Source organism: Hippoglossus hippoglossus, chromosome 7 (genome assembly GCF_009819705.1).
Source record: "Hippoglossus hippoglossus isolate fHipHip1 chromosome 7, fHipHip1.pri, whole genome shotgun sequence".
Taxonomy (NCBI): domain Eukaryota; kingdom Metazoa; phylum Chordata; class Actinopteri; order Pleuronectiformes; family Pleuronectidae; genus Hippoglossus; species Hippoglossus hippoglossus.
The window spans coordinates 19526963-19550716 of NC_047157.1; the positions used below are offsets into that span (position 1 = coordinate 19526963).

General features: G+C 42.9%; 2 protein-coding genes across 16 annotated transcripts in view; one reads left to right on the top strand and one right to left on the bottom strand.

The window, feature by feature from the left end:
- LOC117764102 (membrane-associated guanylate kinase, WW and PDZ domain-containing protein 1-like) overlaps positions 1–19023 on the top strand; it is a 93495-nt gene extending 74472 nt beyond the window's left edge. For 13 of the 15 annotated variants that reach the window (XM_034589590.1, XM_034589592.1, XM_034589591.1 and 10 more), the window contains 10 exons: positions 1760–2015; positions 5028–5119; positions 5759–5954; positions 6066–6368; positions 9167–9370; positions 11572–11656; positions 11747–11804; positions 13472–13615; positions 13839–13977; positions 15515–19023. In XM_034589590.1, coding sequence (XP_034445481.1) covers positions 1760–2015; positions 5028–5119; positions 5759–5954; positions 6066–6368; positions 9167–9370; positions 11572–11656; positions 11747–11804; positions 13472–13615; positions 13839–13977; positions 15515–16620 — 2583 coding nt within the window. In that variant the 3' untranslated portion in view covers positions 16621–19023. Of the gene's footprint in view, positions 1–1759; positions 2016–5027; positions 5120–5758; positions 5955–6065; positions 6369–9166; positions 9371–11571; positions 11657–11746; positions 11805–13471; positions 13616–13838; positions 13978–14613; positions 14706–15514 lie in introns of all 15 variants that reach the window. The other 2 variants (XM_034589603.1, XM_034589605.1) reach the window with 1 other exon arrangement.
- Positions 19024–20751: 1728 nt separating this feature from the next.
- Positions 20752–22213, bottom strand: LOC117764105 (rhodopsin). Its single transcript, XM_034589607.1, has one exon. It carries the CDS (start codon positions 22148–22150, stop codon positions 21092–21094), a length of 1059 nt encoding a protein of 352 aa, XP_034445498.1. The 5' UTR covers positions 22151–22213; the 3' UTR covers positions 20752–21091.
- Positions 22214–23754: the final 1541 nt, after the last annotated feature.

Sequence of the window (23754 nt, forward strand, 5' to 3'; positions counted from 1 at the left end):
TAACAGTCTATCAACGCATCAGAGTGTTTGACGTAATTTTCTTTGTGGTCCAGTTTGACTTGTTGCATTCCCCGTTGAGCTCAGTAAATGAAGCAATAAATAAAAATCAGGGAGGAGACCAGTGATCAGATCATCACAAAACCAAAGCATTCGAGAAGCAGTGTGTGGATGTTTGTTTGATTCTTAACCGTAGATTGCAAAAATACAAAGGGAAAGCAAATGATAGCAAATCTGTGGATTCACCTGTTAGCTTCAGGATTTATGTTCAAATTAGTCCAAAGCTATTTGGATTTTTGAACATGTGTTCATTACAAAGTAATTTCACATTGTGCCCCTGCACTTGTTTGATTGTCCACTGCAGCAAGTTGAGCCAGATTTTTTTTTTTAATTGTTGAACCCTCTGAGCCTCTGTGTGTTGTTGCTGGTCCAGTGTCCAAATCTCTTTCCTCTTAAAAAATCGGTCCTCTCCTGTTTAAAATGATCATCAACATCATCCGTGGTTGGGGTCTTTCACAACCTCCGAGGCACGGCCGATATCTGGGGACTTCCTGTGTAGAGGGCGGATGTCTCCTGTTCACTCTACCCTGTTTACAGTTCGAGTCAAACGTTTCTCCACACAAAACACAAGCAGCGCTACCTTTTCACATAGCAAAAATAGTTTTGGCCTATATTCGGGCCACAAGTAAGCCACAGCAATTCAGCATGTCAACCAAAGGTGGCCCCATGTCAACCAAAGGACGCCCAAATTTGTAATGTGCTAGGCCCACATTTGTTTTGGAATATTTTGGCTACTAAAGGCTCATATTCATTTAGTCCGGGCCACAAGAAGGAGAGAAGTGCCGCATCATTGCCTGAAGTGGCCCTCATCCATATGCCATCAGGTTTTTATAGGTGTTTAACGACATTTTGGCTAATCTCCATTAACAGCTATCTGAACATGAATGCAGGCAACTTTAAAAGCAGATAGCCGAGACTTATTGGTCCATGTGTTCCACTTCTTCTGCTCTCCACACACACACTGTTTACCTGTGAGCAACCAAAGCGTGATCGGTCAAACTAGAAATAGAAAACAGAAGGCTTCTTGCCCCAAAGTCCTGTCTCTCCTACAGACTCTGCCTATTCACAATATGTTCACAGAGATCAAGCGTTTCGTAGCTTGAGACAGAATCATTGAAATGAATGAGTGGGCTCTTTCATTCTGAGCTAAAGTCATGAACACTGAATATTTTCAGTGCCAAACTCTTTTTGTTTTTTTAAATTCACAATTAAAACAGCTAATTATCTTTTTACTAATAGTAATACTAAGATTCTTTTCTGTTGTTTGGATTTTACATTTTGATTTCAGACCAGATTTTACACCTTTCAGCCTCAACTATGAGACCAACCTTGATTCTGTTTCCAAAGATTCATGGGATTCATGAAGGCTGTATCTTTATTCATTAAAATTCCCTCACATTTCAAACTGTCCTTGTCTGGCAACCATGGAAACCAAATCATTTCTCTTCACACTCCAGCAGATGTTTAAGAGAAAGATAGTGAGAGATTTTCTACTGCAATGTCTAAAAAAGATGACCTTGGTCGCTTTCTCTTTCTTTTTGTCCTCCATCAACACTTTTCTCACTCGCCTCTTTCTCCCCTATCTCGTTCCTTATCACCACCTCGCTTATCACTCACGCTCTCGCTGCCCTCTGCCTCCATCCTCTGCTCATGTCTGCCCCCGTCGCTCACACACCTCACTCTCTGCTTTCTGTCCACCCAGCACCAGTTAGAGAGGAAAGACAGCCAGAGCAGCTCCCAGCACAGTGTGTGCAGCCATCGCAGCACCCACACCGATTCCCCCAGCCACCCACCCTCTGCCATGCCGAGCGAGGCCGTGGGTCCCACTCCTGCTGCCCCCACCCAGCCTCTGCCAGGCCTGCCCCCTCTGGACCCCACAGATGGCACCCTCACCCTGCAAAAGAAGCCAGACCCCTTTAAGATCTGGGCGCAGTCCAGGAGCATGTACGAGAGCCGACGTGAGTATAATTCAGTCTAGTCTTATTTTATGTTTTTGCTGAGATGAGTTGAAAAAAGTTTACCTTTCTTTATGTGTGAATGTGACCTGAGATCTTCTGTCAGGAGACGAGTAGCTAAAGATAAAAAAGTAAAAAGAAGCTCTCAGCTGTGGAATGACGCCCAAATACCTGAGGCTGTATCACAATTTATTGTGTATGAATTTTAAATTCTGTTCCACAGCATCCTTTTTTACTTTTTGTACTGTATAAAAGGTCCATTGCATGATTTTGGGATTAGACGTAGAGGTCAAGGAAAGGTTATTTTCACAGACAACAGTTTTTTAACTACTGTATTATATCCACTGACTAAATCTTCAGACTCTTTTGATGAAATGAAGACATGTAAACATCTCTGATGGCTTTGCTTGGAGAATATCAGCAAATTGAATTCTTAATTCGTCCAGAGTTCGGTGTTCACTATTCAGTGTGATCACCACAGGCTACATCTCTCTGTGTGTGTTTGTGTTTGCTAAACAATTGTGTGCTTACTGAGTCACAACTGATCCAGTGACAAAAGATGCCTCCAAGAGGAAAGTCTCCTTGACAACATGCAAGATGTTTCTGATGAGTGGTGTGTGTGTGTGTCAGCATACGAGTGTCGCCATTATGTGCTTTTGACATCATTTGGGGACAGAGTCTGCACAGTAATGATCGTGTTGTATCGAGGTCCTGATACCGTGGCTTAACCGATCGTGAGTCAGTCTCAGCTGTCAATCATGACGCTTCACCCAAGTTTTTATAGCATCAAATAATTAATAAAAACCAAACATCCCGGAAAAACATCAGTATGATAAGAACTACTTAAAAAAACAAGAAACCATATTCGAGAAAAATGTATTTAATGTGTACCTTGACTTGTTTTGCCTGGTCCATGTCCCAGGGCGCTGTCATTCATCTTTATATACAGCTATACTCTATAGCTGTGTTTGAAATCAGGGGCTGCATCCTTCAGAGGACGGGGTCTTTGTGGGCTGGGTAGACCATGGAGGCCCAACCCTAAAGAGACGGTCTTGTCAACAGAGGATTTCCTTGATCGGTGTCACCAGCTTGTCCCACCCTTACCGCTGTCGCCTAGCAACAGAGCTGCAGTTGTACACCACAAGAAAGTTTTTTCTGACATCTCGTCGCCTGCCTCGGCCATTAAAGCGGTTCTTCACCAAAACACACCCATTAGGTCCGAGAAGGATCCGCCCCTTAAAGCACTCGTTTCTAAGGGATGGAAGGACGCATTTGGAGAAACCTTCAAAACGCCACAGTCTAGTGGCGCCACAGTGACGCAATCGCTCTTCAAATGCAGTTGAAGGATGTGTCCCCTGAATCAAGACACAGCTTCTGGTCCAAACCACTTTGCTGGGAAGTTTAAAACTGACCACATTTACATCAGCAGCAGCAGCCAAACAGATTGTCTCGCACTGGAAAAACAGATTAAAAAACACCAGAAAGCCTGCATAAAACTCCTCAATATTATTTATCTGTTGTGGCCTATTCTTGCATTACTCTGCATTGTAAACCACTGTTTGGATGTCAAACCACTTCTGTTTCTAATGGAAGAATCTCTGAGAAAGAGGATGGATCCTCCGAAATAACAGGTTCACTCCCGTCTTCAGACTGAAATACATTTCCCCTCTCCTGTACTCGTACTGCCGGTGATATTAAAGATGAGGTCTGCATATGCTGTGAAATACATCTCCGTGTTGTGAAATATTGCATTGTTATTATAAAGGGGCGATGTCGACGGTAGGACTGCTGCGTTAGCTCGTCGCACACTTGTGATTGTTGCCAGCTCGACATTCGAGTCGTGCTGGTGCTGGTTAATAATCATGGCTGCCTGTGGAATCTAGGGCTGCTTATGATTAAATATTAACAGGGCCCGGAGAGGGCTGCTTTAAGCTGCGGCTGATTGGTATATCTGGTTGATAACCCCTGAAGGAGCTGCAGCCCTTTTTTTTAAGTCATCGGGGGAGGGGGGCGAGACACAATGAAACAGAATAGGGAGAGAGACAAAGAAATGAAGCCCAGATTCTGTGTCTGTATTTTATGTCTATTCAGGCAGGCTCCCACATACAAGGACACACTCTTGAATTCAAGAGTAGGTGCATCCATGCATCAGTGCAGCAGGAGCCGTGTGTCAGTGGCAGGACAGTGTAACTGAGAGGTGAGCTTTGGGGAATCCTGCTTCCTTCAGCGTGTCATGTCACCTGTTGCTTGATGCGCCCAACGTCCTACTGTTAGTTTACTTTGATCACAACTCCATCGACACGGGTCAGCGGAGGGTTAATTACAAGTCTAGCCGCTGCAGCTTAAATCACACTGAGTGAGTTATCGAGGGAACCGCAGAGCTGAAGCTAATGGGTTCGACTGCTGGCCTTGTGTGGCAGCCGTGTAGACAGCAGGCAGTGCAGGGAAAAAAATGGCCTGTGCCTCCGGTGCGTACTGCCCCCCCTGGGCTGAACAGACCGTCACCAAATTGCCTGTGTCCTCCTCCACGGCCTGCTTTGTCCATGGTGAGATGTAAGCTCGTGGGTAGTTTTGTGTTTGTGTGTATCATGAAAAACGGTGAAAGATTCTAAAAATTCATGCTTGTATATAAAATTTGGTAAATTAGGGGCAATAGTGGAGACTGACATTGATTAACTCTTCAGACTGCAGGTCTCCGAGTATGACATGTTCACAGCATGAGACTCCACAGCCTCCTTTGTCGTCTACACAAGAGAACAAGCAGCTCAACGAGGCAGGACTGAGGAGGAGGAAGGAGCAGCTGCTGGCGTTGCCTCCTCTTATACTGACGCTAATAGAAAAGCACCGTACTGATCAGCAATAACACAACTAGACAGGGTTTTATTAGAATTAGACAAAACTGGAGTTAACTCGTTGATTAGAGAACAAGCAATCAGTGATTAGCGTGCTAATCGGTCAATCAGGTCTTTGGGCGGTTTGGTGTCGTCCTCTCACTGTTCCTCTTGTGTATTTCAGTGCCCGATTGCCAGGAGCAGGACATTTTCCTTTGGCGGAAGGATACAGGCTTCGGCTTTCGCATCCTGGGAGGAAATGAGCCCGGGGAGCCTGTAAGTATCCCTCCACATTCATACTATTGCTGTTCCCTGAACGCTCCGTCCTTTTCCTCAGCGCTCACAGTGTGTTGTTGGTCCTTGTCCGTCTTTCCTTCTCCTCGTGCTTCTCTGTGTGGATTAGCCTGTAAACCATCACTCTCCCTCTAACTGGAGTTGTAGTCCCTGGAGGATCCTATAGACAGCTTGTTAAGAAAGTCAAAGGCCGTGCACACCAATCCTTCTGGTTGCACGCCATATTTGTCTTAAAAGAAGGGAGCAAGAGGGGGGGAGGAAGGCAGCAATTGAGGAATAGAGGGAAACAAAATGGAAGCAGGCTGCAGGTCCACCCCACAGGAGTTGGTACTTGTTGTTTGTGCCAAAGAGTAGTTGTGCGCTTGTTTCTGTCAGAGCCGTGTGTGCACTCCCACACGATGCCTAAAGCACACCAGCTTCTGCATGGCCGCAATAGGCTGCACTTGCCTTCTATATTTCTCCAAAAGTCAGCCACAAATACCTTTTAATGTATGCAGTGATTCATTGTACTCTTTTAGCTTTTAGCCACAGTATCATAATCATGACGCTAGATCATTTGACAAAAGCATTGTTTAACCAAAATCTCCGATAACATGCATTATGTGGGCTTGGCTTTTCCAGATCTACATAGGGCACATAGTGAAGTACGGGGCTGCAGATGAAGACGGGCGGCTGCGGTCGGGTGATGAGCTCATCTGTGTGGACGGCACGGCGGTGGTGGGCAAGTCTCACCAGCTGGTGGTGCAGCTGATGCAGCAGGCTGCCAAACAGGGCCATGTCAACCTCACAGTCAGACGCAAGTCCCCTGGATACGGAGGTGATGAGAGTTTTACATAAAACTTTTCTGTGTGTAGGCAGGCCAAGAAATACACTGTAACACTCATCTAACCACTCTCCTCCTCCTCCTCCTCCTCCTCCTCCTCTCCAGTGTCAAAAGGAGAGGGTGACGTTCCTCCATCACCAGCCTCCTCCCACCACAGCAGCACCCAGGCACCTAGTCTGACGGAGGGCAAGCGGACCCCCCAGGGGAGCCAGAACTCGCTCAACACCGTCAGCTCAGGCAGCGGGTCTACCAGCGGCATAGGCAGCGGCGGCGGAGGCGGCAGCGGGAGTGCGGTGGTGCCCGCCTCCCTACAGCCGTACGACGTGGAGATCCAGCGTGGGGAGAACGAGGGCTTCGGTTTCGTCATTGTGTCGTCTGTTTCCAGGCCTGACGCCGGCACAACGTTTGGTAAGTGAGGCAGACGGAGCTGCAGCTACTAGAGATTGACAGGGATTTCTATCCAGTGTGACATGGGGATTTATTTTGTTTACTATGGGCTTACTTTGTTTGGCTTCAAAGAATAACATGGTTCAAGTCAGACTTTAATCTGACTCAACAGCTTGATTGTCTGGTGGTCTCTAATCTGGGTTGGTGCATGTTACATGAAAACACTTTTTTCTGATGATCATTATTTTTCTCTGCGATTCATTTATTCTCTTATTTTGAGGAGCAGGAACAAATAACTTCTGAGCAGCAATATTTTTATCTGAAAGTAATATTCCTCAAAAGGTTAACGTATGGCACTGACGATAACACTTTACTGAAAACGATGTTTAACTATACCAACATTTGTTAGGCCTTATGACAGTGAGATCATGAAGAATTAAGAGGGAAGGGATTAACTGACTAAAAGGGAATAACATATTTACTCACATTGAGAAAATGAGCTATATAACGTGTCATGACATCCTGTAATCAGATAGAAAACATCACTGTCATCACTAAGGCAAGCACGAGAACATGTTTAAGACTAAATTAAATACTTTTTATCTCCTTATTAAGACTCAGAGATGCCCACAGCAATTTGATCAAAAAGTGAATTAAAGTTACTATTATATATATATTAAAATGATTATATTAAAAGGCTGAAAACACCCAATGACACCAAGGTACACAACCGATGAGATGTCCCCAACATCTGTCAGTGGTCTCTAACATCTGCTGGCGATCCCTAAATACATGCTGGTGGTTGACAACCTTCAAACATACAAGGGATATTCATCTTGTCCTACGTTCTAAAACATGAAAGAAACCCTCAGACTCAAGCCACAGAGATCATGAATGCACCTCTGAGTGAAATGACTGATGCCATCTCCTGGCAGAATGTCAGTATTTTTACAGTCACTCCTCATTGACTCCACTCCACTTTATGAATAGCAGTTCGAGTGACGTTTGACAGGAGTGAGCCACAAACCGAGGTCACACACCTACCGTCACAAGCTTAGGGATAAAGAAGTCTCTTCATGTGCTGAGCTCAGCCCCTCGGGATCAGGCTGGCTGCAGCTTTATCACAAACACCATCATCACAGATTCATGCCTCACAGCTGCCCACAACAATTCATTCAGCGCGTAATTGGAGTCTACTCAGCAAAGAATATATCTGTCTATACCATTTACGCATCACGGAAAACAGCAGAATTGCATGTATTAAAGCTGCTCGGGCGCTGATGAGGAGTTGTAGATGTTGTTCTGGAACAAATTTGGTATTAACCTCCGAGCGATGAATTCCAAACATCAATGTCATGTCAAGGTCCCTCGTATAGCTGGCCATTATGATGATGCACTGTGGCGTGTCACAAGAATGGATGAGACATTAGCAATGCTAACTGCCCAGTGAAAATTTCATTGATCCCATGGGCTAATGGTGTTGCTCTGCAAAATACAATGCAAGGAGTGATGTATTATTCATAGTGGCGGTGTTAGTCAACAACCACGTCTAAAGGTCTTCCAGTCTTTTGAGGTTTCTGTTTTGGCTGCTGCCTCTCTGCGCTCCCTGCTCCGCTCCGTCACTGTTCGTCACGGGAGGAGGAGATGAATGGACTTTCAGCTTTTACGAGCTGATCTGGGATCGTGTTGTAGCATCCTGTACTCACTCGCCTAATGGATTGCGACCATGTGGGACATGAGCTGAAATCTGACAGAGGAATGTGTGTTGAAAACAAAAACAACTACACAGCTCTGAGGATTCTTCCAGGAGCACAAGATACTTTTTTAATTGCGAGAAAAACAAAGCATTCTCTGCTGATTCGATCTCCCACACACAGTGGATACACAAACCACTTTGCTCCAGTCCAGCGGGGCCCATCCCCCTCTCATCCCTCCCTGTAATGACCTGGGATTGGTGTTGGGTTTAGCAGCTTTGGTATTAAATCTTGGGGACTTGCCACACCCAGTAAATGATTCATATCTCATCATTTAGACAGTGACTGGATACAAGTGCATTTATTTCAATCAAGACAGAGACATAATGTAATTGTTGCGGTACTAAATGGACGGGGGAGAGCGAGGAGGAGCAGGAGGGGGAGGGTCTGACAAGGAGGGAGGGCGTGGAGAAGCTCGGGTCCCCAGGGTCTGTTCAGGGCTGCTGTGCAAACAAGACGTGTAGTATTGAAGTGTCATTCAGGTGCAGAGTGTATGTTTTGTAGCGCTCGCATTGACCACATGACAAACATCTCGTCTCCTGTTTACACAGCCCGGTCATTTTACCTGAACATCTTAAATTGCAGCAACGGCTGTGTGTTCTCCGATCCCTGGCAGGGAGGTGTGTTTGTGGGAACAGCCAGGATGCAGTGACCAGTGTATTGATAGGCCGTCAAGTGTTAACCTCAGAGGACCTTGAGTGGTGGCATATGATTCACAGTCCATTGATTAACATGTCACACGATGGGGGCAGAGGACATCTGTGTATTCCCAAGGTTTTGATATTATACTGTTTTTCCTCCTCTCTGAGTCAGGTTGTGTTTTGCATGTGTACTGAATGTTTGCATACAATGTGCACACAATTTATGGTTTTCTATGGGTGAACTGAGATTTGGTGATTTGACAATTAACCTTCCTTCTTCCTTTCTCCTTCTCTCTCCATGTTTTCTTTCCGTCCTTTTCCTTTCAATCAAATGAAATCAAACAATCACACAAATCAATTTGTCAAACCACCATCACACCTTATTTCTGACACATGTAAACGAACATATGGGTTCAAACAAAAGCTGGAAATGCTTGTGTGGCCATGCCCCACAAAATAGGACGCATCATCGAGGGCAGCCCGGCTGACCGCTGCGGGAAGCTGAAAGTTGGGGACCGAATACTGTCCGTCAACTGCTGCTCCATCACCAACAAGTCGCACTCGGACATCGTGAACCTGATCAAGGAAGCCGGGAACACAGTCTCGCTCAGGATCATCCCCGGTGATGGTAAGGCTTTTGGCTTCCAGCCTCACATGGCTGTTTCATAATGTAGCATGATGTGACTTATTCATGGATGCAGTGGGAAGAAAAGGGCACTGCTGCTCTTCACAGGCAAGAGCACTTTTCATCAGGGTGTGAACCCTGAGAGAGTGAGTCACTGAGTAGGAGTGAGATGAAGTTGCCCCCAGAAACTAATGCAGCGCTTCCACAAGAACTCTTTCTCCTCTCTCTCTCGCTTTCTCTGTGCTTTTTGTTTATTTTCTTTGCCGGATGTTTTGCCATTTGCAATATTTTGTCAGTCTGAAAGGATTAAAAGCACTGCACACATTTAATCAAGTGCTTCCTGTTGGTGTTAATCTCCTCAGCTTAGTTTAGGAAAGGAAATAGAGCTGCATAATACTTCAGCACAAGCAGGTTCCTATAGAAGCTTTTAAAAGGCTAAATAAAAACAAGTGCACTTCCCTTTAATGTATGCAATTACTGTCATTATTAAATATGAAATGGCAGTGAGTCATGCTTTTTTTTGGATAATTATCCACAGTATACTTCCATCAGCTGTACCTCTTATCCTTTGTGGGGTAGATTGAGCCATTTCCAGTGAGTAAAAGTGGGGTACACCCTGGACGAGGGATGTCACAAGGTTCAATACTTTGGTGACAAGTCGAGGCTCTAAAGTTTAAAATTTCTGACGGTATTTGTTTATCCACATCACTTTAAGTGCCAAAGGTACTGCAGCTCTCGAAGGTATTGAAGATGTGATTCTTCTGTGTCTGACAATGGCAGCATTTAAACCCTCTAGGTTTTCTAGTTAGATGTCAAACTTGAAATAAATAAGAAGGCCTCAGTTGTACCATGCAACATACGTTGGAAAGATCAGGCTTTACCTGACTCAGTATTCACCTTAATCTCTGGGCCAGCTCATGGTTTATGGTTCTCATCTCTTGCCCTGCCCAGTGCCTCCCGTCCTGCACAGTGGAACCCTTACAGATGACCCAGAATGCCGCAGTGACTGCATGTGCAGCACTCAGTTTTTACTATGGTAATTAATTTGGTAATGAGAATTAATTAATGAGAATTATTCTAATCCTGTCAAATTTCAGTTGTTATGACATCCCCTCCTTTTCAAAATCAAATCACAACAGTATTTCAGTGTTGTCCAGCAGAACGAAGCATAGACCTGCCGACAGTAATTTTCTGTGCCAAAAGGATAAAGAATTACAATAGTCTAATTACAATTTTAGGGCATGACTCAAAGGTTTAGTGTCAGTGATGGCAGCATACATTAAATTAATAAAATTTCATCGCTGTTTTTAATCAGGGATTTTAAATCCTTTAAATGTAGTTCGTGACCCAATGCTCCTCAGTTTGTGTAAAGTAAGGTTAAGAGTTGTGACTGAGCTGAGCCACTGGTCAACCAATGACAGCACTGAGCAGAGCGATGCAGCAACATCCTCCACAGAGGCAGAAAATATAGCGTAATTAAGACTGGAGGTGAGAGAGGTGGGAACAAACTCCTACACACACATGTTCACCAACCCACTGGCTTGTGCATACAAATGCACAATGTAAGGGACCCTAGTAGAAAAACAAGGCATGGTCTTATAAAATGGGAATGGTGACATTTGTGAGTCCAAGTTATTCTCATTTCAGATGCTTCAAAAGATGTGTGCTTTTAGAACACTGTTCATTTTCTAGCAATGAGGGGAAAGTGAGAAAAAAGCCATAGACGAATGAGTCAGGCTGACGTTTCCTGCTAAACAGGGACTCAGCTGTAGCTGTGCCAGTGTCAGTGGAAACGAATGTGTCCTGCGGTGTTCTTGCTGGTGAGAAGATGGAATTAAAGAACAGCAAGACAAGACAGTTGTCCTTGGGGGGTTTTTTTTGTCGTATCCTGGATTTGCAAATGAAACAATGATGCAAGTCGTGAGTTTTATTTTTTCCGTTACTGCTGTTCTTTTGGTTTGTTTGTTTGTGCAGCCAGCGTTGTTCATGAGCAAATGGCAAATGACAACATCACAGGCAGTTAGCATCAGGTTGAAAACAGTAGCCCGTGGGTGGTTCAAGCGACTCTTCTGGACAGTAACGTTTTTCTCTTCTGAGTAGGTTTTTGAAAACACTGCTACGGGCAAGTGAATTCAACAAAGGCAGTCGTTTTGTGTTTGATTTTTCTTTCTTCATCTTATATATTTTGGGGTTTTTCTCTTCAGAATCTTCCAATGCTTCTCTGCTGACTAATGCTGAGAAGATAGCTACCATCACCACCACACACACACCACAGTCTACAGAGTTACGGTAGGTGATCGCCTTTCCTTTTTTTCCCCTTAAATTCGCACAAATCCATCTCCCTGTCGAGGATATATTCTTTAATCTCTGTTTTTATAGGAATAACTCCAAGTCGAAAGGAGCTCCTCCTCCTCCACCAACACAAAATCAGACACAGGTAAGAAAACATGTTTTCACCCCACAGCTATTAAGCATCTGGGTTTTCGGCACCAATACGTCAGTCACAGTGCATAAAACAGACTTTAGCAATAAGCAGAGGAAAAACCTCTTTTGAGTTGCCAGATAATCGTGCACATGTTCAGTCTCCCCCAGAAGGCATTTTCCTCCCAGAAGAATTGGTCATGAATAGTGGCAGAAATAACTGTGTTCAGAACGTGAAAAAATAGAGGAACAGAGCAAGGTTGAATTATGATCAGAAGTTATTGGACATACCAACAATCAATTTTTTGCAATGACGTACATCCAGCGTGTCGAAGGGCGAAAGCAAGTATCCTCGAGCGAGGCACCGGACCCCATAACTGCTCCTGATGAGCACACAACGTCCATTGTATAGCGTGAGCAGTCAATAGAAAAGCACTGTGTATTTATCCTGTCATTTACCATACATGCTGGGAAAGCTACACTTGTGCAGCCTGACCCAGTTTTGGGAAAATGTCCATTGTGACAGCATCGTAGTAGATTTACAACTGAGATAATCAAGTATTTAGCAGAAGAGAAATAAGCAATAAACTACAAATACTAATCTTTCACGGATTAAGTCTTCATTGTTGTAGTTTCCATGTTTTCATCTGCTCAACAGATTTCCATGAAATGTTGTTAAGGGGTGGGGCATGACTCAAGAAACAACCCATTCATGGATTATCTTTAACATTGTGAAATGAGGCGTTTTTCAACATCTTTTTTTGATTTCTCAGAGAATAATTTATGGACCTTGATGAAAAAATCTGGCGCATTTAGGGGACTGATATTAATGAGTGTGTGAAATTGGCGCAGATCCATCTAAAAATCTGGATCTAGTGAATTTAAATCTGGTATCAGAAGGGAACTGTTGGGCCTCGGTGGAGTTTTGTGCTCTCTGAGTGCTAATGTGAAAATCAATAGAAACACACTTAAATCACAATGTGCATCAAACACGTTGTTATATGTCCACTAAAAAGACGAAAATAGCAAACAACTTGTATTCAAAATCAAGGTTATGTTTGCACATAGTCCATTTTATGTACAATTATTCTCATTGCACACACAGCAGTATTTTAGATTCATTCTTTGTCTAAGTTGAGGCGTCATCTCCCAAACTGCATTTTTCTGTTATCAATGTATAGATCTCTCCCACAAAAATAACCTATGAAGTCATTGTTCCTATAAGTGCACAGAAAAAGCAGTTTTTCTCAATCCTCACTTGAATTGACCTCTTTTGTTGATCTTTATAAGTTTCTTCAGAATCAGTAAAAATCTGACATTCAAATGTGGTTTACTGCTGAGTAAAGTTTTGCACCTGTAAGACCCAGAGAAAACGATTTTGGGGGAGACCATGTTTCTCTTGGGAGGGAACATTTGATGAGTGCGGTGAGTTTTGGTCCAGCCCTTGTGTTGCCCTTGCTTAGTGATCTGTACCCTGCTCACAGCCTCTTGTGGCATGAATTATTCATGCATTCCAAGGTATTGTACCGCCATTGACATTTTGTGAGTGTTTGTGGGACATGGTTTGATTAGTCCTGACGTTTTGGACTCACCTTTTGACTCCACTGCACCACGGATTAGTCGATCCTCCTCTCTGGTCACTCTCTGCGACTTTCTCTTTATCTCTTCTTCTCTGCCTCGCAGGATGCCGAGTTCTATTCTGTCGACCTGGAGCGGGACAGCAAAGGGTTCGGCTTCAGCCTGAGAGGAGGACGGGAGTACAGCATGGACCTGTACGTGTTGAGACTAGCAGAGGATGGGGCTGCTGTCAGAAACGGCAAGATGAGGGTATGAAACAGTTTGTGACCACAGGGACTTTTTTGCTCAAATTCCTCTCCTCTATAGATCTTGGCAGACTGTAAATCAATATTGAATAAAAATGCAAAAACTCAGCAATTCTGTAGTGACTGCTGCCTGCCTTTATGGGGCAGCATAGGTTAATTTCTTTGCACACTGTTGGTGAAATATTACCATCCGGCTTTGATAATAACAGGGCCTCTCTTTGGTTTAGGTGGGAGATGAGATCCTGGAGATAAACGGTGAGAGCACAAAGAACATGAAGCATTCACGTGCCATTGAACTGATCAAGAACGGGGGTCGGAGGGCGCGGCTCGTCCTCAAGCGGGGAGATGGATCTGTACCTGAATATGGTAGGTTAACACGCTGCAAATGATTTTCTCTGCTTCCTGTAAATAAACTGCTAATGTCAGCACTGGAATCCTATTAATGTCGCTGCTGTTCACACCGTGGACTAGAATAAAGTTTCTCATCTGCTTAGCGCACTGCAGAGAAACTTCTTTTTTTCTTAACCTGATTTTCATGAATGTTATAACTGCAAATAATAAATATTTAACACAGAGATACTTTGATACATTATTTGAAGTAAACTGCCTGCCCTGGTTTCAGCACAAGACTGTCAGAGATTATTGTTTAATGAAGAAATAGTCACCACAAAAGCTCATCCAGTGATTTATACTCTTTAGGATTTGTATGTTTAAAAGATAGGTTGTTACGCTCACAGTTTGAGTCACATTGTTGTACTTCTCTGTTATATTTTCTGACATATGTGCGGTTTAACTTAACTTGACACTTAAATCCCTCTCAGGTTTCTTTTAAAATATTATATCAAGTGAATGTTTTCTTGTCTTTCACAACAAACATCTTCTTCTCTGGATTAAGCTGCACTGTAAATCGGCCTCTTGTCTGTTTTATTTCTCTTCTCCTCTCTTCCTCCTGCTTTCTCACTGATTCTCTTCTTGTTGCTGGGCTCTTCCTCCTCTCTCCAGCGATGATGGCTCCTCATCTCGCTGTTGGTACAATGAGGAATGACAAGATGGGAGAGCCCTGTTTCTACCTAATGGGCCAAAATCAGACCACGGTTTGTAGCCAAAAGTCTGTCCCAGTCCCCTCCCTCTCACTATCGTCTTTTTTTTTCTTCCTTTCAGTTTTTCCCACCCTTCCTTCCAGTCCATCCCTACCTGCATCCCACTTTGTGTGTTTGCGCGTGGGCGTGTTTACGTTGTGTACCTGCTTTACGTCTTGCTATGCCTGAATTGAACCGAAGTAACTTTTGTGAATCAATACACGAGCAAATCGTCTCCCTTACGCCAGTGTCAGTCCAGATATCTTCGAAGGGACTAATTTAACGCCTCTGCTTGTCACATGCTGCTGCCATAGCAACGTGTCAAACACACTTGTTTTTGTTTTACTTTTGGTTTGTTCTTCCCAATGATGCACATTGCGTTGTTCACCATGTTGTCTTGAATGATTTCCCAGGTGCCTGCTGTGTCACTGATAACCCCTGCCCTACACTTATGCCAATGTGTTGCACCTGCTGTTGTTGTTGCTGACATCACCTTGTGTTTCAACCTGCAGCCCTGTAGAGACAACACGTTGAAGTGATTATCACTTCAATGCAATTTATGTGTACTGATGTACAGCAGAATATTATACACACATTTTTATTTGTTTCTGGAGATATTATGAAAGAGCACATGACTGCATGATTTCCATAAATCTCTGCATTGACCTGCTGTCACGTCAATGCAAAAGCTCATCTGAATCAAATTGAAAGTCATGTCTGCGGTACACAAAAGACCTCATGTTATTATTGGTTTTCCGCAAGCACAGTCCTCATGTAAGGTTTTTCTAGTCAACAAGATTTTCCTCCTTTTTCCTCTCCTGCAGACGGCAGCAGTGACGGGCACCCTCCCACACCCGGGGCACAAAACACTCCGGAAGTGAGAACGCTGCCACCCAACAGCCGATATCACACCTCATTGGAGTCCAGCTTTCCACCAGACCTTCACAAACCATCACGCCAGGAGGAGGCTGCGCGTGGCCGAGATGGGGACAGGAACAGGGACAGGGCTGGGTCAGATCAGATGGACTACCAAGGCCGGCAATTTAACCCCCACCATCATCACACCTGGAATAACAATCACAGTCAAAGTACCCCCACACAACAGTCTCCAGACAACAGTAACAGCAGTAGAAGTGGCAACAAGAAGAGCCGAGGCCGCAAAGTCAAAAAGTCAGAGTCGGAGAGCGGCATCTCTAAACTCCTTAAGACTCTGAGGAAAGACAGCTCGGGGAAGAAGGCTGCAGCTGCCGAGAAACTGAGGGGGCGTGAGCTCTCAAGCAGCAGTTCTACTTTGGATGGGAGGCTTCGCCCGCAGCGCCGCGGCTCCCTTGACCGCTCACCAACCCAAAAGCGCACCTCGTCTCCCGATCGTCGGCGGGCCAAGTCGATGGACCGCAGGGCCGAGCGAGCACATCGGGACCGTACACCTGAGAGGGATAACGATGACGGAGGGTTCCTCGCAGTCACTCCTGAACGCAAGTTATATGAGCGGAGGCTCCTCAAGGACTCACAAATGGCTGGGCGAGTCAGGGAGGCCACAACACCCGAGCGCACCAACAACTACGGGGATTCCTTGTCTCTGCCCAGGGGTCGCACACACGAAAGAACCCCGAAGAACGGCAACCTCTTGAGGGACTCTTCCTCTGAAAGGGCGGAGGAGACATGTCAATTGAACGGGACACCAGAGAGACGATACCGGATGGAGCGTGACTCTTCCCCTGACAGCACCTACAGCAGGGACGAGCTGAACTATGCAGCAGCACCCAGACTGAAGGACTACTACAGCATGATGAAGAACAACACTCCAAACAACAATGCTGCCTACAACAACACAGGCCATAACAATAACGCAGTAGGCCGCAGCCCGAACCAGCTCCCTGAGCCCAAGAGAAGGCTGTACAAAGAAAGCTCCAAAGACCTCAGCATCTAGAGCAGAGCAGAGATCCCCCTCGCCACTCTCTCCTCTGTCTGGGCAAACTATGTACCATACACTGGAATTGTACTTCTGAGGATACTAACTCTTGTGCTTTATTTCGGTCCACTGATGTATTGATTAATTTGATTGACTTCACTACTTATGATCCCATCCAGAGATTCCTAAAACAGCAGGAGTACAATCCTTCTCTCAGTTCATACTGGTTGTTTTGTCATTGTTATAGTTATTTTGAACATAACAGAGGTTGTTGTACTATAGTAAAGGTATTGTATGTGCCTGCATATGAAATCAGTGATATTGCTTTTTGTAGGCATTGCTGAATCTAAATATTTGTTCCCTCAGAGTTATGAAACATGCTTCCAGTTGTGGTAACTTCTAACTACTAAACTTGTTTTTAACTTGTTTTGTAGATATTTTTTTCCATTCCTGAATTACTTTACTGAACAAACTATAGCACAAGACACTGATGGTTCACAAGAACTATGAAAATCAAGTTGGACTTGGAGGCAAATAAGAAAATTTAATATCTGATGGTGAAACTAGAGTGATAATTATAGAAATAATATATGACTTTTTGCTCACTATTTATTTTTAATTTGGCACATATCTTGAGCAACCTTCATTAAACCTGTAAGGGCCAAGGTAGACGTATACACTGTACCTGGGAAAGCATGCTGTACCTTTACTTGTGTTGCACCCATGAAATGTGTGGCAGCTCGGCCAAAATACACCCACACACAATTCTGAAATTAGAAAAGTAAATCATACAACTGATGTGAAAATTAATTACTTGCGTGGAGTAGGATTATAAAAACAACTCAAATATTCTGGTTCTTTGTTCCTTGGTGTGTAAAGATGGAACCTGACTCACTTTCAGCTACAGGCAAAACTGCTCTGGTAGATTCTCCATTGTGGGAAAATGAGAATTATCTAAATTTGTTGCTCATCTTACTTTCAATGAAGTACTTTAGATGAGTCTGCATTATGCCACAACACCAGCCTGAAGCTGCCATAAAATATTATTATTCAAATATGCCAAAAAAAAAGGAAAAGAGGTTTAAAACCTCTGCACATATTTTATCCACCCACACAGGTATTTTCTGATTAGACCTCTTCTCAGAAACATGTGGGTTTGACTGACAGTTCCACTCTCCTGTTAATTTTGTAGCACCCGTTTGGGCGGGATGACTTGTTGGCGTGTTATGATAATTGTTGTTGGTACTTTTTGTGACATCATAAATTTCCACCATGGTTCAATCCATTTTCAACCAGCCAGAGTAGTTGAAAACAACTCTGTGGGTGTGCAGAGGTTTTAAAACAAACCAATGTGTAAATTATCCCTGTGCAAGCTGCATGTGTAAATTAAAGTGTAGTTTAACCACTTTATTTGGTAAGTCTGAGTGAGAATAATCGATAAGGAACATGCACTGTAATCCCACAGTAATTGTTAGCCCTGTCCTCATGTTGATGATTTGTGCACCGACCACCTCCTGGGTCCTGACACAAAGAGCTGATGTATTGTATGTTGTGTTGGTAACAAATGGAGAGTCCTGGTACAGGAGGCGACCAATCTGCCATGCTGAGCCATGCTGTCACGCCACTGGAGTCGAACTGCTGCTTTATAATGTGTTTTGTGTGTATTCTCTGTTTTATGTTTCATTAAAGAACTGAAAATATATTGGATAAACCACAACAAATGAATTGTTTGATCACTGTTGTTGCCATGGTACTGTATTTAACAAGAAAAGTCACAAAAAAAGGAAATACATCAACATAACCATCAACAGTAAAGAATTTTCCAATGTAACTATTAGGAACCCGTAAATAAAATAAAATGTTGCCTTTTTCTTGTACAAAAGAGAAATTTATGAAAAACCTCAGCAGTGAGGAATGTGATATTGTGTTTATATCTCTGAAATGGACCTGATGATTTATGGGAAATGTGTTGATTTACTCTGGATCAGGTATGTAAAGACATTTTAAAATGAAAACCTGTCTTTGGTCAATCAGAAACTGTTTGATGGTTTGAATCTCTCTCGATGGTTAGCCTGCCTTTGTATTATAAAGCACTTGTATGCAGTCTGTGTTCTTCAAGCATTATTTCTTGCAATTTGCTCCAGACATAATGCTGTCTCTGTGTTGATAAAAGCAGTACATGTATATGGGCCAATCTTTTTTTTTTTTTTTATAAAACTATGCATATACAGTATAGATACTACATTGTTCATAGCTTTATTTGACCCATGAAGCTATACATAACATTAGTCTAAGTACAAGTAGATGTGGACTTATCCAGCTTCTTTCCTTGAGATGGATTACAATGTATATGTAGCTATCAAAAGAAGTCTGTGAATGCTATTTTTATTATCAAATAAAGTTTTCCATACAAATTCAAAAGGATTTCATATTTCTGCACAGATGGGTTTTTTTCAGTTATGCGTCAGAAGACTTTGTTCACTCTGATCAAATGACTCTCGTGTGTCAGTTGTGGTCACGCTACATTTTAAAACGCAGCTTTTGCCCTTTATTGAAGACTGAAGGAAAATTTACTACATTTTGAAGTGACGGTAAGTAGGAATATGTGCTGCCTTGCTCGTCTACTTCGAAATCGTATTTCATCTTACTTGAACAACACATAATGATGAGGTATAGCTGTGCAAGCTCTGCTACTTCCCTTCAATTGTGTCCTCCGTGAACTTAAAAACACTAAATTTGTTTTCAATCATTAAAAAGTTACTAAAGTGCTGCAATAAGACTCTGTCACCTCCAATGATACAGTCTAATATATTTAAAAAACAATTAAGTCATTACACACTGTAAAAAAACAGCCCTTTTTAAGGGGGTTATTTTGGATTCTATTGGACTCTTATGATCCTATCTTCTATCATTTATTTACAAAAAGCTAAATTGTATTATTACCTTCATGAAACATTTTAGAGCTCGAATTTGTGCAACCACATCAAGAAAGGCTTTTCTGTCGGCACTAAATTAAAGCAGCGAGTGATTTGTTTTTTATTTGTTTAGCTCTCAGCTGGAGTCTGACATCAGATTGCTCTGAGAGCATATCCGTATTCCACAAAAGATCCACTAGTATGACGGTTGCTATAGCTACACATGAGGGTCATTATGGGAGAGATCTTGAGGTATTTGTTTTTCTCCCAGTCTGGAATACTAAACAACTGAAAACAGAGAAGTAGGAATCAGTTTGTCATTTCTGTCGCATACTGGTACACCTTATCACAATGCCTTTAGAGAATTTAGCATTGGACTCAAACAATAAAGCTTTAAACCTAAACAGACCTTAAATGGGTAAATAGTCATAAATAAACTTCCCCATAATTATCTGCATTGTCTTTCCTCTGGCAGTATTGTAGTAGTTACTATAGAGCCATTACAACTCCTTTGAACTTCTATCAAAACTCTGTTTTACAATATTGCCATTCATCATCTGCTTCCCCTGATCGGTGCCCACATGAGGGGATATAGTCGTTGACAAATATATTAATAAATGCTCACATCTGCTTAATTCTATTAGTTTGTGTGCTAAATCTTATGAGCGTTAGATGTTTATATGCTATATATTACCAATTCTTCCTTTATGAAGGTCTAGGACTGTTTTTCACCTGGTATGATGAAGGTAATTAATGCAGGCGATGACTGTTTCCTTTCTATAACCTTTTGCATCACCTTGGTGATACAGATTTGTTTTATCCAGTAAGTCTTATGTCTGTGTTAACCTTTAAATAATGTGATTAATATTTGTCATAAGATAAAGCTGGATGTTGAGTCATATGTATTATTCACCCCTGACTAACAATGTCATAATCTCATTGCTAGGCCAAGCTCTAAATCCAAGGTGACCTGTGTTTGAAATGAGATTACAGTAGCAATGCACTACCACTATGACTGAAACTCACGCTGTTCAAGTTTTTTGTACAATTCTGTGTATCTGCCTCAAAGTAGAAAGGGGGTCGTCCCTACGATATCTCAAATATAGAAATTGACTCAAGACATAAATGCGTTCTGAATAGGTCATTCACATTTATTCATTTGATTAAATAAACTACAGTCATATGAACTTTCCCACCCAAATTGTAAGTAAAACATAAACAGAATGACTCATTTGCAAAGTGCGATTTATTTTACATTGCCTTGGTTACATGCCTCTACATTCAAAAATAAGCCAATATCATAGGATGGGAATCCAACTGTAAAAGATAAAATTTTTCCACTTTACTCTCAGGAAAAAAAATCATAGATTGATGAGTTGGATATTCTGTACATACAGGAACAACTCTGTAATGGGCTGACCTTTCCTGCAACTGTCTTTAGGTTGAACCAACTTGTTCATAAAAATACAAAAAGGAAGTTATTTCTGTAGACATTAGCCTTCAGTCGTTTCCCTGGGGGAGCAGAAGTCTTCTTCTTGGATAGTGGATCATGGAGCCTTTGTAGATGGCCCTTTTTATGCTGGTGAGACAGAGCTGGAGGAGGCAGAAGAGGCCTCGGTCTTGGTACTGGACGCTCCCTCCTCCTCCTCGAAGGGATTCTTCCCACAGCACAAGGTGGTGATCATGCAGTTACGGAACTGCTTGTTCATGAAGATGTAGATCAATGGGTTGTAGACGGCGGAACTCTTGGCAAAGAAGGCGGGGATGGTCATTAAAAGAGGTCCGAACTCAGAGCCCTGATTTAGGAAGATATACCAGGCCACACTTGCATAGGGTAACCAACATATCAGGAAACCGATAACCATGATCACAACCATGCGGGTGACTTCCCTCTCAGCCCTTTGGGTGGTCTCTGACTCCTGCTGGGCAGCAGCAGCCTCCTTGACAGCACAGAGCAGACGGCCATAGCAAAAAAACACAATAGTCAGTGGAATGAGGAAGTGGCAGACGAACATGTAGATAACAAAGGATTCATTGTTGAAACCTTCTGCACGTGTGTAGTAGTCAACTCCACATGAGCACTGCATGCCCTCAGGGATGTAACGAGACCAGCCAACAAGAGGGGGTACAGCACAAGCAGAGGCTCCAATCCAGGTCCAGCCCAAACCCATGATGGCATGATTTTCTCCAAAGCGAAAGTTGCTGATTGGCTTGCAGACAACCATCCACCTTTCAACAGCCAGAACAACAAGTGACCACAGGCCAATTTCACCTCCGAGGGTTGCAAAGAATCCTTCCAGGTTGCAGCCAAGACGACCTAGAACGAAGTAGCCATGCATAGAGGTGTACATCGTTGTGGTGAATCCTCCAAACACCATGAAGAGGTTAGCCACCGCAAGGTTCAGTAGGATGTAGTTTAGAGGGGTTCGCAGCTTCTTGTGTTCGAGGGTAACGTAGAGAGTGAGGAAGTTGACGGGAAAGCCGACGAGGATGAGCAGGAACATATAGGCACCCAGGGCAGCATAAGCTGCTGGGTTGACAAGGTAATACTGAGGGTAATCATAAGGACTCCGGACAATGCCGGTAGTATTTACCATAGGGACATAAAAATATGGTCCCTCTGTGCCGTTCATGGTTGCGGCTTGCGGTTTGCGATCAGCCCTTCAGTGGTGTTTCTTCTGGCTGTTGAGGAGAGTGATGGAGAGGGACCTTGCTACAAATGGACCCAGGGGGCCCCAGTCTGGCTTTTAAAAAGGCACACCTTGGATTATCACTTTCCGAATCCGTCAGCACAAAGCGATTTAGGCCACAGTTAATATCTAATCCAGCCACCTATGCAAACATAACTGATCACTCATCAAGATATTAAGGTTACACCTGCTCACCTGCTTTATCATGTAGCTGTCCAACAACGTATTTTAAAACATGACTACAACATGCTTAATTAAAAATATCTATCTTGAACACTGAATTTAAAAGCTACCATTAAAGGCAACTGTTTTTGTGCAGAGTTCAGATGTGTCACCATGTTTGTGCAAGTTTCCTGCAGGCCAAAAACATGCAATGATTCATAGTTTTTCTTTTAGTAATTGTAGTATCTTAATATTTTTTAGCTGGCTGGTGGACAGGTCAGCTGTTCATTGTGTTTCTATTGCTGGCACCATCTCAAACCCCCAACCCTGAATAAAGCAACAGTTTTAATTCATAACTTGACTTTGTCACCACACACTCTTACACTGTATATCTAACAATATCATAGTGTGTATATTTCATGTTGAAAATAAATTCATCCCAACGTCATCAATTCATCCCAAAGTAATGTTGTTTTACTCAAATTCTGAAAATGTTTTGTAATACATCTGCAAAGACTTTTGTGTATCTTAGACACTATAGTGTACTATTATAGATTTCTGTACTATATTGAATGTAGAGCGGAGGCAATGGTACATCTTAGCTGTTGGTAAAGAGCTCAGCACTTTCCTAATGGGTGTTGTATTAAAGAGATTTGTGGCTTATGGACATGCTACTTTCACAGGCCTGTACTGGATTTAATATCTCAGAGGGTCAATACCACACAGGAGGATGTTGCTGTCCTCAGAAGCACTTTTATTTTCTGTCCTTTTTTTTAAGTTAGAAATAAGTTAATGAATGGACAGGGCATCAAAATAGTCCAACTGCATAAACTTTGACAATACTTGAATGTGTTTACAAATCTCGCTTTACTGATATTTAGGGTGAATTTGGATAATGTGGGCCATTTTTTGCAATTGGTCTTCTGAGACTTATTCCTATATCTGTTTTACACATTAGATCAACCAAATATACATTTCTCTAATCCTTAAGATGTTTAGATGGTCTAACCACACCAGAAGAAAGAATGGAGATATCATTCTCAGAGGAGACATGACACAGCTTTTAGTGTTCTTTGTGCCGAAAAATAACAATAACAGTTTAATCATTTGGTAATTGTATTGGGGCTACTCTGGGAACAAACAGTCCTTGCAGGTGAGAGACAGGTCATCATCGATCAGCCCATTGGAGCACATGTTTAGTGAAACCAATGGCTGCAGACCACAGGACAGACACTCTGCTTTTAATATCATCTCTGTCCTAGAGACCTAACTGATTATGGACTAGTTAGCTAACCAGAAGACAGAGTCTGACAGGGACGGACTGTATTTACCATGAACTGACAACTGCAGACCATATGTGAGGATTTTCAGTTTTTCTTAGTCAT

Excerpts from the sequence above, each read along its gene's own strand:
- LOC117764105 (XM_034589607.1), bottom strand. The coding sequence starts at position 22,150 with ATGAACGGCACAGAGGGACCATATTTTTATGTCCCTATGGTAAATACT.